The 15,428-nt window shown below is 56.1% G+C and overlaps 1 protein-coding gene and 1 long non-coding RNA gene across 6 annotated transcripts; both read right to left on the bottom strand.

Moving 5' to 3' along the window:
- Positions 1–2,222: 2,222 nt before the first annotated feature.
- On the bottom strand, positions 2,223–6,288 carry LOC113622151 (uncharacterized). Its single transcript, XR_003433424.1, has 3 exons — positions 6,099–6,288; positions 5,467–5,594; positions 2,223–3,784 (listed from the first exon to the last, which is right to left on the bottom strand). It is a non-coding gene; the product is annotated as an uncharacterized LOC113622151 (long non-coding RNA).
- Positions 6,289–7,503: 1,215 nt separating this feature from the next.
- CPLANE2 (ciliogenesis and planar polarity effector complex subunit 2) lies at positions 7,504–15,147 on the bottom strand. 5 transcript variants are annotated; one of them, XR_003433423.1, is made up of 8 exons: positions 14,583–15,146; positions 14,079–14,201; positions 12,391–12,543; positions 11,663–11,787; positions 11,227–11,363; positions 10,267–10,987; positions 9,541–9,611; positions 7,504–9,244 (listed from the first exon to the last, which is right to left on the bottom strand). XR_003433423.1 is itself a non-coding variant. In XM_027110031.1 (6 exons), exons 2-6 carry the CDS (start codon positions 14,188–14,190, stop codon positions 10,738–10,740), a joined length of 777 nt encoding a protein of 258 aa, XP_026965832.1. In that variant the 5' UTR covers positions 14,191–14,201; positions 14,583–15,146; the 3' UTR covers positions 7,504–10,737. The 5 variants fall into 5 exon arrangements, 2 of the variants coding, with proteins under 2 accessions (XP_026965832.1, XP_026965833.1); XR_003433421.1 differs by having other exon boundaries at positions 9,541–10,987; XR_003433422.1 differs by having other exon boundaries at positions 7,504–9,611.
- Between the last annotated feature and the right edge of the window lie 281 nt (positions 15,148–15,428).

Genomic DNA, 15,428 nt, shown 5'->3' with positions numbered 1-15,428 from the left:
AACTCTGGATGTGGGCACTCCTATCAGAGGGGGCAACAGAAATGTACATCCCAGGGCCCAAGGGTCTGGGTGTCATGACCCTGGGGTGGGGGAAGCCTCCTGCCTTTTCCTGTTTGCACAGGGAGCTCTGGAAATGCAGGAATGAGGTCTGATTCATTTTTGTTTCTGCAGGGCCTTTTTTCCCTAAGGCCTGGCTAAGAGCCTGTGGATGGATGGATGGATGGATGGATGGGTGGATGGGTGGGTGAGTAGCCAGAGAAGTAAACAACAAATGGATGCACACGTAGGAGAGGGCTGGATAGTCTGAAGGACGGGTGGCAGTAGGTGGACAGGTGGGTGGGCAAACTAGACAGGCAAATCTCTATAAGTGAATGCACAGATGTGTGGGTAGATGGGCAGATGGGTGCATGTATGGATGGATGGCTAGGTGGAGGAGGACATGAGGGTGTGGTTGGATGGATGATGGACATGAGGATGGATGGGTAGATGGATGGATGTGTGGATGAATAGATAATGTATTAGTTATTCAATAACTATTAACCGACCACATACACTCTGCAGTAGATACTGGATATGACATGATGAACAAACTGGACAAAATCTAAGTCCTAACAGAGTTTACAGTCTAGTTGGGGAGACGGACATTAGATAAATGAACACAAATATGTACTTGTGAATAACTCATATGAAGGAAAACTGTCTTCAGGGATGGTCACTCAGAGGAAATGACATTTTAGCTAGGACCTAAAAGACAAACAGGTGCTAAGTAATGGGAAAATGAAGGGGAAGCACGGCAGGGGTTGGGGAGGAGACTGTGTGCAGAGGCAGGGCCACTCTTTGAGTCACATGAGTTGTATAATTCACTGCTCTAAGAGGTGCTGGGGGCTTCCCTGGTGGCGCAGTGGTTGAGAATCTGCCTGCTAATGCAGGGGACACGGGTTCGAGCCCTGGTCTGGGAGGGTCCCACATGTCGCAGAGCAACTAGGCCCGTGAGCCACAACTACTGAGCCTGCGCGTCTGGAGTCTGTGCTCCGCAACAAGAGAGGCCACGATAGTGAGAGGCCCGCGCACCGCGATGAAGAGTGGCCCCTGCTCGCCACAGCTAGAGAAAGCCCTCGCACAGAAACAAAGACACAACACAGCAAAAATAAATAAATTAATAAACTCCTACCCCCAACATCTTCTTAAAAAAAAAAAAAAAGAGGTGCCGTTCACAATGACTACGTTACTTCAGTTTTTCCTTCCTGCTTTTTCAGTCCTCCAGAACCTGTTTAACCAATCAATACCTTATATTAAATCCTCTCTGTTGAAATAACTAGTCTCGTTTCTATCTTCTTGTCAACCCTAACTGTTGGATGGATTACCTTATGGATATCTGGACAGATGGATAGGTGGAGAGATAGATTTGTGGTTCACAGATTCACCCATCAAATGTTTAATGAGCACTTTCTATATGCTAGGGACTGTTCTGGGCCCTAGGGAGACAGCAACACCACACACAAGTCTCTGGAGCTCACATTCTAGTGGCAGAGGACAGACAAAAAACAATAAAGAAGAAAATGTAGTGATAAATGCTGTGATGAGATTAAACCAGTGACAGGAGCCTCTTCAGACTGGGTGGTCAAGGAAGGCCTCTTTCTTTTTATTTATTTATTTATTTTGGCCACCCCCTCACAGCTTGTGGGGTTTTAGTTCCCCGACCAGGGATTGAACCCAGGCCCTTGGCAGTGAGAGTGCAGAGCCCTAACCACTGGCCATCAGGGAATTCCCAAGAAAGTCCTCTTTAAAAGGGTGACGTTTAAGTCAAGATATGAATGACAAAAAGCAGGCCATATAAAGTCTGGAAGAAGATTCTAGCAGAGAACAGCCAGTGCCAAGGCTCTGGGGTGGAAATAACCCTGTCCTATTCAAGAAACAGCAGGAAGCCAGTGGAGGCAGTGGAGGAGAACTAGACAGAAGCCAGATCACACAGGGTTGTGGGCTGCTGTGAGGGGCTTAGATAGTTTTCCAAGTGCATATGAGAACCCACTAGAACGCTTTGAGTAGGATAATTCAGGATGTGATTCGTATCTTCAAAAGATTGCCCCAGGGACTTCCCTGGTGGTGCAGTGGTTGAGAGTCCGCCTGCCGATGCAGGGGACACGGGTTCGTGCCCCCGTCCAGGAAGATCCCACATGCCGCGGAGCGGCTGGGCCCGTGAGCCATGGCCGCTGAGCCTGCGCATCCGGAGCCTGTGCTCCACAGCGGGAGAGGCCACAGCAGTGAGAGGCCCGCGTACAGAAAAAAAAAAAAAAAAAAGATTGCCCTGGCAGCTGGGAATGGATTGAATGGGGGCAAACATAAGAGCAGAGAGATATATTGGGAGGCTACTGCAGGGGTTCAGGTAAGAGAGAATTGTGGTTTGGACTGGGGCTAGGGGGTGGGGAAAGTGAGGGTGGCAGTGGAGACGGAGAAAAGCAAACAGATTCAGGATCAATGATTAGATGTTTGGATGGACAGGTGGATGGCTAGATGGGTAGGTGAGTGGAACGCTTCTCTCCTTCTTCCCTGTTTCAGGAAGAGTTTCTCTTTGAGCCTCTAAATGCCTCTAGTATTTAACTTCACCAAACCTTATATCATCCTGATGTCAGGGGAGGGTGGGAAAGTGACCCAGGAAAATTGTAGGGAAGAGTCAGATCTGGATCCCGGGATGCTGGACTCCAGAGTCCGAGCTGTTCCCAGCATGCCTTATGGCCTCTGAGAACTGCAGGAAGCAGAGTTCTGGGCCTGGAGGGCTGAGCTGGGCGTCACTTCCTCTTCCTGGAAGTCACTGCAGTCCCAGTGGTGGGCCAAGGTGGTACTCTTGTGCTTCCAGTGCTCCAGGAAGGCTGTGGCCCAGAAGCACATGAGGATGCTAAAGAACACAGTTCCCAGATGGTCAAAGAGATAGCCCATCTGCAGAGGAGGGAGAGAGGGCGCACTGCAGAGGGCACACTGCCTTCCCAGCAGCTAGGCCCAAGGTGCTGGGTCCCAAACACCTACCCATTCCCTTGCTCTCTTCCCTGGCTCACCTTGGCCACGGGGCAGATCTCGGAAATATTCCATGTGGCACAAGTATCACAGAGTGAGCACACGAGGAAGGAACTCCTGCTCGCACAGATCTCCTCCCTATGAGCAAGGGGTACCCCATCCTGGGAGGGTCTATCCTCAACCAGCCAGCTGACCCAGCCCATGCAGCTCATCCCCCCAGCACTCCCAGTCATCACGCTGGTACATTTGTGCCCATGGTAACTAGGCCAGAGGTAAAGACCAGGGTACCCACAAGAGCAGCACCCAGGCTGTGTAGGTGACAGAATGTGGGGGGACGGAATGCTCATGAGCCTGCATCTCTGTACTCACCCCCAGCTCCCAGCCCTCACCCCCAACACCAGATGCACCAACCAAAGCAGATAGCTTCCTTGTCCCCAAAGTCCTCCTGTATGTGGTGCAGGGGCTGGTACTTTTGCCAGCAGCCCCAGCAGGCCCAGTATGAATACAACAATTGTGGAGGGTTGAGGTCTGCACCAGGCACCTGGTACCCGGGCAGATCACAGGGGCCCTAGGGAGAGGAAAGGCAGGAGGGCTGCAGGGAAGTCCCAGAATTTTCTCCTGATGCCCCTGCAGTGGAAGAAAGCTGGGTTTGTGTCATCTCTACCTCACGCAGTGGGAAGGCTGCAGTGTAGACTCCCTCGGTCAGCAGACGGGCCATGACCATCTCTGCACGTTTCTCTTTCCCATAGATTGTTCAGGCCAGGATCTCTGCCACCTGCCAGAAAGAATTCTGGCATCAACTCCGCCCCCGTAAGGTCCCAGCTGGACTCTCCCCAGGCAGTTGTCTCACCACTTGGTGCCTCTGGGTGCTGGAGAAGTAGGAGTCATGGGAAGCCCTGACCAGGAATCTGTGAGCAGAGCAGGGGTCAGAAGCTGAACCCTCGGCCGAATGCGAGACCTAACACGATGGGAGGGCAGTCTCTAGGCTGGGGACACAGGGATAAAACGTGCCAGCTGGACTTCCCTGGTGGCACAGTGGTTAAGAATCCACCTGCCAAATGCATGGGACATGGGTTGGATCCCTGGCCGGGGAAGATCCCACGTGCCATGGAGCAACTAAGCCCGTGCGCCACAACTACTCAGCCTGCGCTCTAGAGCCCGCGAGTCACGTCTACTGAGCCCGCGAGCCACATCTACTGAGCCCGCGAGCCACAACTACTGAAGCCCGCGCGCCTAGAGCCCGTGCTCCGCAACAAAAGAAGCCACCGCAACAAGAAGCCCGCGCACCGCAACGGAGAGTAACCCCCGCTGGCGGCTGCTAGAGAAAGCCCGCGTGCAGCAACGAAAACCCAACGCAGCCAAAAATAAATAAGTAAAATAAATTTATTTTTAAAAAATGTGCCAGCTGCTAAAACCAGAGAGCCCTTCTCCCCACAAAGCTCAGCCTGGGCTGGGTGTTTTGCAGCCAGGTGAGCATCTGAGGGGCATTGAACGGGTGGGAATCAGGGACGGGGAGCCGCTCGGGCACGGCCTGAACCCCAGGCTGCGGAAAGGACAAGCCTGAGACCTAAAGTGAGTTAAGCAGGAGTTGCCTCACTGGCAAAGCAAGGAGGAGCAATGGAGCCTCGATTTGGCTAAGCCTGCGGCTGGCGCCCCTCCCCTCTGCGGGAGGCCCCGCCCACCCGAGACAAGTCCAGCTTGGAGCGGCGGAAAGTCCAGTGGCTTATTGGGCACGTGTTGCTGCAGAGGTTGCAGCAGGCGAAGGCGCCGCAGTAGCTCCCCCCACCCCCCCGTCCGAGTCCGGGTTACGTCGGGCCTGCAGGACTAGGGCAGGGTCACCGGTACCTGGGAAGACTCCGCCCCCGGGCTGACCTCGCCCCAGCTCGTCCCTCCCACCTACAGCGGCACACGCTGGCTCAGTTCCTCTGCCAGCAGCTCCCAGGGCGCACAGCTTGGCGAAGTACACGGCGAGGGCGCGGCGCTTGGCAAGACACTACTCCTTGGGGGGCCGGGGTCTCCGGATGGGCCAGAGCCCGGAGCCCCACCTCTCATGATCCCGCCTGGGAGTGACAGTTCCCGTTCTGCGCGCGCGGGCCCTTGGCCACCTTCAAAAGCGCTTTGATTTGCGTTTCCTCGTTTGAAATTCAAACGAGGGGGGAACTAGCACCCTCATTTTACAAACGTGGAGACAGACGCAGACGCTGAGTAGGCCGGAGTCATAGAGTAGTGGTTGCTGGTTCCCATTTACTGAGCACCTCCAATGAGCAGGCCGTGGGCTGAGCGCTTTGCACGCTCGCCAGTTTAATCATCACAGCCCCTCTATGGGCTGACGCTACGGTAAAGCCCATTTTACAGATGAGGTACTGAAGTCGCTTGCGCAGGTCACAAGGCTCGTTAGGGAAGCCCGCGCTCGGCCTCGGGGACTGAGCCCCCGCAGCCCGACCGCGCCGCGCTCACCTCCTCCAGGAGCAGCCCGGCGCGCTCAGGTTCCTCTGGAACTTATCGCGCCAGCTCCGCTTGCAGGAGTCGCTGTCACCACGCCCGCCGCGGGGGTCGCAGCTTGTCCTCCCTCACGAGCAGGAAGTCTGTACCATCGCGGGGGCAGAAGGGCAGTTAGGAACGGTCTGCCCCACCCTACCCCACTTCCACCCTGGGTGGGGAGTTGGGGGCTGGGTTTATCAGTCCCACTAAGGCCCAAATTAAAGGAAATAGTTCGTGGGACTTCCCTAGCGGTCAGTGGTTAAGACTCCGCGCTCCCAATGAGGGGGCGCGGGTTCGATACCGCGTGTCGCAACTAAAGATCCCGCAGGAGACAACGAAGGTCCGCGTGTCACAACTAAGACCCGGCACAGCCAAATAAATAAATTTAAAAAAAAAAAGGAAAGTTCGCGCCACAGCAAGAGCGACTGGGCTTAGCTCAAAGGAGGAACTGCCCATTGCAAGAAAAGGACCAGAGATGCCACGGGATTCCTCGCGGAGGTAAGACCTCTCTTTCCTCCCTGTAAGAGAGGGACGGTGGGTGGGCTACTCCGGCTGCCAGAGTGAAGCGGTGAAGTGGGGGTAAGAGTCCTGTCTGGCCCCAGTCTCACCGATTTCGGTTTTCCAGTCGCGGAAAATGTTGCCTCCGGAGTCTGGGACACAAATGCTGCAGCGGGACGCGCAGAGACGGTCGTCCTCCGGTCCTTGTCCTCGGCACCATCGCCGTCCTGGGCGCAACAGGACCGGAGTGCGGGTGAGAGGACCCCGGCGCAGGTGCAGGTGCCAGGAACTTCTCCACCAGCCCAGCTGGGCCGCCCCTCCTTCCGCCCACCCGCCCGCCCACCGCTGGCTAATTATAAGGCGCAACAGTGGAGGCGCTGTCGGCGCGATCTGCGACCCTTTTCCCTCTTCTCCACTCGCTCTCAGCCCCAGAAACACCACCACTACCATAAGTAACAGCAGCGACAAAGACAGTAGCCAACATTTGCTGGGCCCTTAATTCAGTGCCTGGCCCAGTGCTAAATATTTTACACGCATTTACTTGTTACAACTCAGAAGAAGTGAGCGGGTGCTCTTGTTCTCTCCATTTTATAGATGACACAAAGGAATTACAGTGACCAACCCAAGGTCACAGCTCTTCACCTTCCTTCTGGACCACGGCCCCAAGCCTCAGTCGGTCCCCTTTGCTCCCAGGAAACACCCCTTCTTTCTAGAATAGAATTGAACACCAACTCTCCCCACTTCACCTCGCCCCCACTGACCCAGCCTCTAGGTCTGAGGTCACAGGGAGGGAGGGGCCCCCCCACCCCCCTACTCCCAGCTTGGGCCTCTGGGGATTTGCCTCCACACAGCTCTGACTTGTCTTGGGCCCTGAGCCCCATGCCACCCTCTGGGCACTGCTCCCCCAAGTCTGTTTCATGGCACGGGGTGGAGGCCGGGGGTGGTGTCATGGCTGGCACCAGGCTGCCCTGGGAGTAAGGAGATCCAGGGCAGCACCAGGGAGTCCCACCCCCATTCTGGACTCACCCAAGGCTCTGGAGCCCTGCCCAGCAGCCTTTGCAGATCTGGCTCCTGCATCTCCTTCCTCATCCTGGGAGCAGGCAACTTGCCTGGGGTTCTCCTTGTTGTCCACAAGGCTGGGCTTGGCTGGTGGCTGGCAGCAGGCAGGAGCTTCACTTACCAGCTCACTGTGGCCTGGGAAGGATGGGGGAAGGAGAAAAAGAGGAGAGGGAGGAGGGAGCCAGGCACCAGTACCGTATTTCCCCTCCTACAGGCAGCCCCAGGCTTCTGGTTGGAAAAGCAAGACCAGGTGGGATCATGTGAGGGGCTGCACCCAGAAGACACCATTGGGGGATGAGGGGAAGGGACAGTCCAGGGGAGAGGGGTACGGAAGGCTAAGGGCATCAGGGCTGCTCCATGGCTTTGCAACCTTGGAGAAACGCCTGACCCTCTCTGGCCTCAGCCTCCCTATCTTAGTCCATTGGACGGCTATAACAAAAAACCACAAACCAGGTAGCTTATGAACAACAGAAATTTATTTCTCGTGGCTGTGGAGGCTGGGAGTCCAAGATCATCACCACAGCCCAGTTCTGGAGAGGGCCCTCTTCCTTGTTCGCAGCCAGCACTTTTTCTCTGTGTCCTCAGATGGTGGAAGGGGCTAGGCAGCTCTGTGGGGTCCCTCTTATTAGAGCACTAATCCCATTCATGAGGGCTCTGTCCTCATGACCAAATCCGCTCCCAAAGGCCCCTAAGACCATCACACTGTGGACTAGGATTTCAGTGTATGCATCTTGGGGGGACACAACCATTTGGTGCATAGCACTTCCCCTCTGTAGGAAAGGGGCTTGGGGAGGGAAGAAGAGGGGTCTGGGATGTCCTGACAAACAGCACCAGGGCTGGGCTGCAGCACATACACACACCCCCACCCCTGGAGAAGCTAGTCCCTCCTCCCTCCAGCTTCCCTCTAGAGCCCTGAAGTCTGTGGGCTCCAGGGCCCGGAGGAGCAAACATGGCTTCCCTCTTCCCAAGGATCCCCTCTAAGTCAGGGCTCACCCCTGAACCAGCCTGGGGGCACAGTCACCACCCCTTCCCTCCAGGTAGCCTCAGGGCCCACAAAGGGAGCAGCAGGGTATTTGCCTTTGAGCTGTCGTAAGGCTTAACCTAACGGTGGAATTTCTGGCACCAAAATGGGGAGAAGGCAACTCCCCAACTTCCGGTGGCCTCCGGACAGGCCACAGGATGGCCTCTGTCTCCAAGGCCCTGAGAGAGGAACTTTATCTGGAGTCTGGACCCTCTCCTGTGCAGGACCTACCACGTGATTGGTGGTGTCCAGTGGAAAACTATTGAAAAATTATTAAGGATTTCAAGATGGCAACAGCAGAGCATTAAACCAGGTGTGGGCCCCCCAGTGCAGAGCCCTGTGGACTGCTCAGGTGCCAGGCCCACAAAGCCGGCCTGAGTCCGTGTGTGTGTGTGTGTGTGCACACACATTCTCTTCTCATTCGCTCTCCACGACCCTGCCCAGAGTCCACTCTGCGGGGACAGCCACCAGCTATTAGGAGAATTATGGCTCTGCAGCTCCCTCCTCCCTTGTGCTTCCAGTTCTCTGTACTTCGGTGGAGGCCTCTAAGGGGGTAGCCTATGAAATACTAAAGTGGCACTGGGCCTGGGCTCTGAGGGGCTGAGAAGGCAGCGCTGGGACGGCAGGTGGCCGGCTCCAAGTCTTAGCACCGTTGTGGTCCCCACTTCGTTCTTACTCAGGGAGAAGGGAATTGTTTACCTTCTGGTTTGGGGTGAAAGTGTGTGAGGGGTCGATTCTCTGACTGGAGCAGTGCTAACCAGTGCCAACCAGTGCCCCGCTCTGCTGTGGGGAGGATCTAGGTTACTTGAGCAGCCTCTGGCTCTTGGCTGAGCTGGTGGCCAAGAAGGATGCTGACGCTTTAAGGCCTGAGAGAACTGGCTGGGATGTGGGGTAGCTGGTGCCCACAACACACACGGGTATCCATAGCTGGAAGGCCACATTCCAGCCCAGAGGCCACCTTTGCTGGGTCCTGCCTTGCTCTGCCTGGTGGGTGAGGTCTACTGGAGCTAAGACCAGAGGGAAATGGGCCAAAGCAGAGCTGAAGGCGGCAGTGGGACACTCTGCGGCGCGGGAGCAGGAGTCGGCCGGTGGGCTGTGCAGGCTGTGAGGCCTGGGTCCTGCCCAGCAACATTCCTCCTCTGGGACAAGGGCTAAGCTCAGGTCTCAGCTCTGAACCTGAGTTGCGGGTAAGAAGGTGCTAAAATCAATGCTTTAGGCCCTGGAAAGGTTGACAAACCTACAGGCAGTGCACAGGGTGGACAGACTGAAGAGCAGTGCCATGCAGGCCATCAGTAAGCCAGGAGCGTAAGCCAGGGAGAGCATGCAGGAGCCTCCTGTGTGCGCCAGGAGGGCGAAGCGGGGCAGCATTTCAGAGCAAGTACTGGTGTGTGTGGGCACATGACCATGCGTGTGAGTGTGGAGTGTTCAGAGCTGCTTTCTCGAGAGGGGGCTCTGAGGGTCGGCTGGCTGACCTGGGCATCCAGGGCCCTTCCAGCTGGGTCAGACTCAGGCCGGCTCTCTGCCCAGGGGTCCATCTATGGGGCTGGAGAGGGTGTCACCGGGGAGGGAAAGAAAGTATAAAGGCCGATTTTGTAGGCACCTGCCCGCAGGTGCCTACAACTCTCGCCCACATTCACTAGTGTCTGGCTGATGGGGCAAGGGCACAAGGTCACTCACCTTCCTGCTCCTGTCCTTGCTGGCCTCCTGCCAGCTCACGCCCTGACCCCCCACCTGGCCCAGTCCCTGCCCAGTGATACTTTCTGGTTCCCCCAGGCTGGCAGGGCCCCTGTGCTAAGCATAGCTTGACAGCTTCATGGTCAAAAAAAGGAATTCCAGAGTGAGGTGCTTGCCTCCTGGACACACAGGTGGACTACATTTCCCAACTTCCCCTGCTGCTCTGTGTGACCATGTGACTAGGTGCTGGCCAATGGAATGTGGGCAGAAATGAGGCACACTGTCCTAGGCCAAGTCCATAGAAAGCTGCTGGCGGACCTTCCACCTGCACTCATCCCGTCTCCTGACTGGATGTTGATGCCCCAGGACAAACTGGGAAGAAACTCATTGAAGATGTCAGAGGCTGGGTCTCTGAATCAGTGTATAGAGCAGAGCCTCCCCACCCACCTTCACTTCCACCTGAGGTGAGACATAGAAAGAAAAAAACTTCTATTAAGTTAAGCCACTGAGAGTTCAGGGTTTACCTGGTACAGCAGATGGTGTTACCTCAACTAACACGTACAGGCTCTGACTGAAGTCACTTGAGGTCCAGGGCCCAGCTGAGGCACCCACTCTCCCCAGTCACACTCCATGGTTGCTGCAGAAGGGGGAAGGGCAGGGGGAGGCTGGGGAGATGCTTGAGCCCTCAGGCCTTGCGCATACAGTTCCTCCGTTTCCAGAAACCCAGACTCCTAGGGCAGAGGGAGGAGGCCAGTGGACAGCCAGATGCCCTCAGATGGCTGCCCTACCGAGCCTTGTGCCCCACTTCACTGCCAAGAATTCCACAAGGAAAGTGCTCTGGGGCTGGGAGCCTTCTCAGGCCACCATTCTCCCTGACTAGGACCCTCTGGCCAGCCCTCGGGATGAGATCAATATTCCTGTCCCAGCCTTGGGCCCTGGGTCCTGCTCTGGGTCAACTGAGGGTGGGGAGTGCCCACTCATCATGCCACCACCCCTCAGCTGGGGGTGTCCTCTGGGGGGTTGGGGAGCAGGCCAGCTGCCACCTGGTCCTGGTGCCACAACTGCTCTGCCAGGCCGTTGAGCACATGGGCAATGTCGGCCAGCCCAGCCCGCCCATCCAGCGTGCGTCCATCTGCCAGCCGTCGTCCTGGCACACTCTTCACCCGCAGGAGGGGCAGCTCCCAGGCCTGCCGGAAGGCTGTGAGGTCACGCTCAGGCACGTCCGTGTGCATATACTGGTCAAATCTGGAGGAGGGTCAAGGAGCCTGTCCGGGCACCTCTACTTACCACTCCATCAAACCCAGCCTTCTCCCTCCTCCCTTGCCCCCAACACCCAGGGTCTGGGGGAGGCCCTGTTGCAGCCTTTAAGATAAAGCCCATGGGGCTGGACCCCATAGCTGGGCAGAGGCAGGCTGCCTGACACCCTTGCTCCGTGGCTTGCCAAGTGTGGCCTCTGACAGTCCTAGGGGCCACCCAAAGGATACTTGGAGCCGATGACCATCCTGACCGCACCAGGGGCCTCGCCTGCTACTCGGGCCAGCTGTCCAGGGAGGTCTTCAAAGGAGGCCCGGTCAGTGAAGGAGAAGAGGAAGAGGAAAGCATCTGTTTTCTCCTGGCAAGCCTGGGGATAGAGGCTGATTAGCAGCTCACGCGGGGCTTGTAACAGGAGCCTATGGGCTGCAGGGCCCTGCGAAGTCTCAGCGCCATCCCTCCTTTCACAGACCCGGAAACTGCGGCCCAGAGCAGGGAGCGGCTGGTCCCAGGGCAGAGGTCTCCCCGCCCAGGCAGCATCCTCAGTCCATTCACGCCCGCTTCTGGCTCCTGCAGACCAGGCAGGCCAGGCTCAGACGCCTGTACTCAGAAGCCCACCTCAGGCAACCAGCCCCTCCTGGACCCACCCAGGCCCACCTTCCTGCTCACCGGCAGCATGTGATCAAACTTTTTGAGCGCAGACTCCCCGCAGTCCCAGAACTCAAAGCGGAACATGACAACACGGTCGCTGGCCTGCAGCTTGGCCGGCCAAAATACCACGGTGGTCTGGATGCCTGGGGAGGCCGGGGTCAGTCACTCAGCATGGGGGAGGCAGAGGTGGAGAGGAGTAGGGGGCCCAGAAGGAACAGGAAGAGGAGATATGTCCCTACCTTAAAGGGTCCTCAGTCTGATGGGGAAGGCATAGTCCCTGACGTGGGAGAATTCTCAGTCCGACGGGGGAAACTGCCCTGCCCCAGAGGAGCCTCCAGTCTACCAGGGAGAGGCAGCCCTAGCCCTAGCCATGACAAAGTAGTTTCCTCTTGTGCACTGGGGAAGCCAAAGGTCCCGGAATACTCTCAGATATTGCAACATGATGGTCAATCAGCATCCAGTGAAAGGAAACAAGAAAGGAAGATCGGTGTTTTCTGAGCACCTACCCTGTGCCAGCTCAGTGCTAGGCATGTTACCACCACTATCGCTAGCACCAGCCCCACCACAACCCCAACGGGTTGGTACTATTACCCCTTTTGGACAAAGGAGCGAATGTAGGCTCAGAGAGGTGAAGTGACTTTCCAAGGTTGCAGAGTAAATGGTAAGGCTGGTTACAAATCCCAGCTTATGTGGTCCAGGGCAAGTCTTTTCTCCACCCCAGGGAAGGCCTCCTAGGAGGGACTCACCAGTGGTCTCGTGGTGCACCACGGGCACCTCCAGGCCAGCCAGCTTGGCCACCAGCGCTGTCTTGCCCACACCACTCTTCCCAGACACAAAGATCTTGTAGCGGGCGGTGTCAATGGCCACAGGCGGGGAAAGCACTGGTCGCTCGAGCAGCCCTGGGGCAAGGAGGGATCCAGGTGGGGTCAGGGAGTCAACGTGCACTTGCCCCGTCATACCTTGGGTGTACAACCTCATCTCTCAGGGCTTCTTCAGTGCCAACCAACCATTCCCTATACAGCACTCATGACAGAGGCCTGGGATACAAGCAGCATCCCCGGAGGAGAAGCTCTGCTGGGAACACCTGTGCTCTGTGAACTGGGCCAGTGCCTACTCCAAATAACACCATTTTTCAAAAAAGTTTGATGCATGAGATGATTTTTATTATTTTATTTTATTTTTTGCCGCACCACACGGCTTGCGGGATCTTAGTTCCCCAACCAGGGATCAAACCCAGGACCCGGCAGTGAAAGCACTGAGTCCTAACCACTGAACAACCAGGGAATTCCCTGAGATGGTTTTTATTAATACTATCACATATCCTAGATTTCCCACAGGTAAAAGAAAGGTTTTTCCTAATTCTCTCCTCAGTGAAGAAATATCAGCAAAAGTATTCTTTTTTTTTTTTTTTTTTTTTGCAGTATGCGGGCCTCTCACTGTCGCGGCATCTCCCATTGCGGAGCACAGGCTCCAGATGCGCAGGCTCAGCGGCCATGGCTCACAGGCCCAGCCTTTCCGCAGCATGTGGGATCTTCCCGGACCGGGGCACGAACCCGTGTCCCCTGCATCGGCAGGCGGACTCTCAACCACTGCGCCACCAGGGAAGCCCAGCAAAAGTATTCTTAATTAATATAAACTCCTTAGAACCAATACAGTGAGATATTTATGAATGTTTATTTATTTATTCTTTTTTCTTTGATCCCACCGTGCAGCGTGTGGGATCTTAGTTCCCTGACCAGAGACTGAACCCAGGCCCACAGAAGTGAAAGCGCCAAGTCCTAACCACTGGACCGCCCTGAATGTTTTTAATTTAAAGCTTGCAAAAAATAAAGTCTAAACTGTGATCCATCTATAGGTGTAGGACCTGAAAGTCCTAAATTGTGGGTTGCCTGTCACTCTCTGGTCTTAAGCCTTCTGCTGTTTTGTCTCTCCCGGCCAGAGCTGGACTCCTGCAGCCGATGCCAGGCCCCTCTGCTGGCCTGTCAGCTGACCTTGCCTGGGTGAGTTAGCTTCATCCTGGGGAACATGAGTGTCTTACCCTGGAGACAGCAGGATATGGAAGAGGCTTGTCTCTACTCACTAGGGGATCTTGGACAAGTCTGCAACGTGCTGTTGAGAAGGTTAAATTGGAGTCCATTGTATAAAGTGCCCAGCAGAGGGCCTGCCACCAGCTAAGGCCTCAATCAACAGCCTCTCTGGTGACAGTGGTTCCTGGCAGGGTTTTGGCTGTTTCCATGGCTCTGATGACAGAATTAACACTAAGGAGGTTTGGGGGTGGGGACCCCAGGATAGGGCTTCTGGGGTCCCCAAGGTTGAGAAGTGCAGTGGAGAAGGCCCTCACTGCCCTGCTTCTCTGCTCCACGCCCCCCACCACAGGGGACACTGTTCTCCCCAGGCAGTGGCAGGTGACAGGCTGGGGGAGGGGGGCACTTACCAAACACCCGCCGGCGGTTCTTGCGCAGGATACAGGCCAGGTACTCCTTGCCCTCGGCGCTCTCGTGCCAGTCTGGGACAATCACTGAGCCTGGGGCAGGTAGTCTGGCCATGGCTGGGCAACCTGACGGGGAGGGGAGATGGTAGAATGCTGAGAGTAGGGGATGGGAGAGGGTAACTGTTCTAAGCTGTACCTGTGAGGTCTCTTAACCTGCCCTCAGACTCTCCCCTGGAGCCCCAGCTCCCTCCTTGGAGGATGGAGCAACTATGGAGCCCCACCCTTCTCATTATTACGACTAACATTTTTGGAATCCAAGCTCCCTTTCAACATCCTGAGGTGTTACACACCCCCGTCCCCCTCTTATCACCCAGAAGGTGCAAAACCATAGTCCTTTCTCCTCCGTATTGCTCCCTGGGGGACAGCCATCCCATTATTGCCCCAGAGGGCATTTACACAGTCCCTAGCTCCCTTGTCACCTCCGGGGGGTGGGGGAGTCACACAGACCTGCTTCTCCTCTGCCTCCTGGATCCTGACTCCCAAGCCCACCCAGCCTTCACCATCAGCAGTCCCCGCGGGCGAATGGGCCCGGGTGGAGACCGCCCCTTTAAAAGCCCGCCCAGCGCTCCCGCCGCCCAGCCCGCCGAGCCAGCTTCCGCCCTGCTTGCGTCCGGCTTCGGCTCAAGCCGCCAGCCCAGGCTCCGGTGCTTGAGGCGCATGTGCGGAGGCTGTTGTCATGGAGACGCGGGGGGCGGGGTTAGGCTGCCGGGTTCCACGTAGGTCCTATGTGTGCAGCCACCCCGGCTCAGAGACACCCTGGACAGGGACTTGCCCTCTGGGCCGTGGATCCTCTTCACTTTGCTCAGTCCCAGCCCCAGTCTTTCCTACAAAACTTGATCAAATACCCCTTCTCCAGGAGCCTTCCCTGCCTCTTTGCTCCTCAGTTTCCTCTTCCATAAAGTGGAGGTAAAATACTACTACCTCCTAGGGTTCTTTACAACACTGCCTGGTCCATAGCAGTGCTCAATAAGTTTACTTATTATTGTTGTTACTTATTCCTGCTCGGCAGGAACTCGATATGAATTAAACACCACTGGCTTCACAGATGGGGAAAAAGCTGCTGAGAGATGTCAACGGACTTGCTCAAGGTCTTAAAAATGAGTCAGAGGCTCTCCAGTCACTCATTTATTGATTGATTGATGTCACTCATTCAACAAATAATAACTGAGCGCCTATTGTATGCCTGGCCTGTTCCAGCTGCTGGGAATACAATGGCAACAAGAAGTCCCTGCCCTCCTGGAGCTGATGTTTCAGCACTGAGGCCATGAGCCCTTCTCCACTGTTCCAACACTG

The sequence above is a fragment of the Aethalodelphis obliquidens genome, unplaced genomic scaffold (assembly GCF_003676395.1).
Source record: "Aethalodelphis obliquidens isolate GAN/ISIS:26980383/991018 unplaced genomic scaffold, ASM367639v1 scaffold9, whole genome shotgun sequence".
Lineage (NCBI taxonomy): Eukaryota > Metazoa > Chordata > Mammalia > Artiodactyla > Delphinidae > Aethalodelphis > Aethalodelphis obliquidens.
Note: the sequence above shows the minus strand (reverse complement) of the source record. Positions and strands in the feature narration are given on the sequence as shown.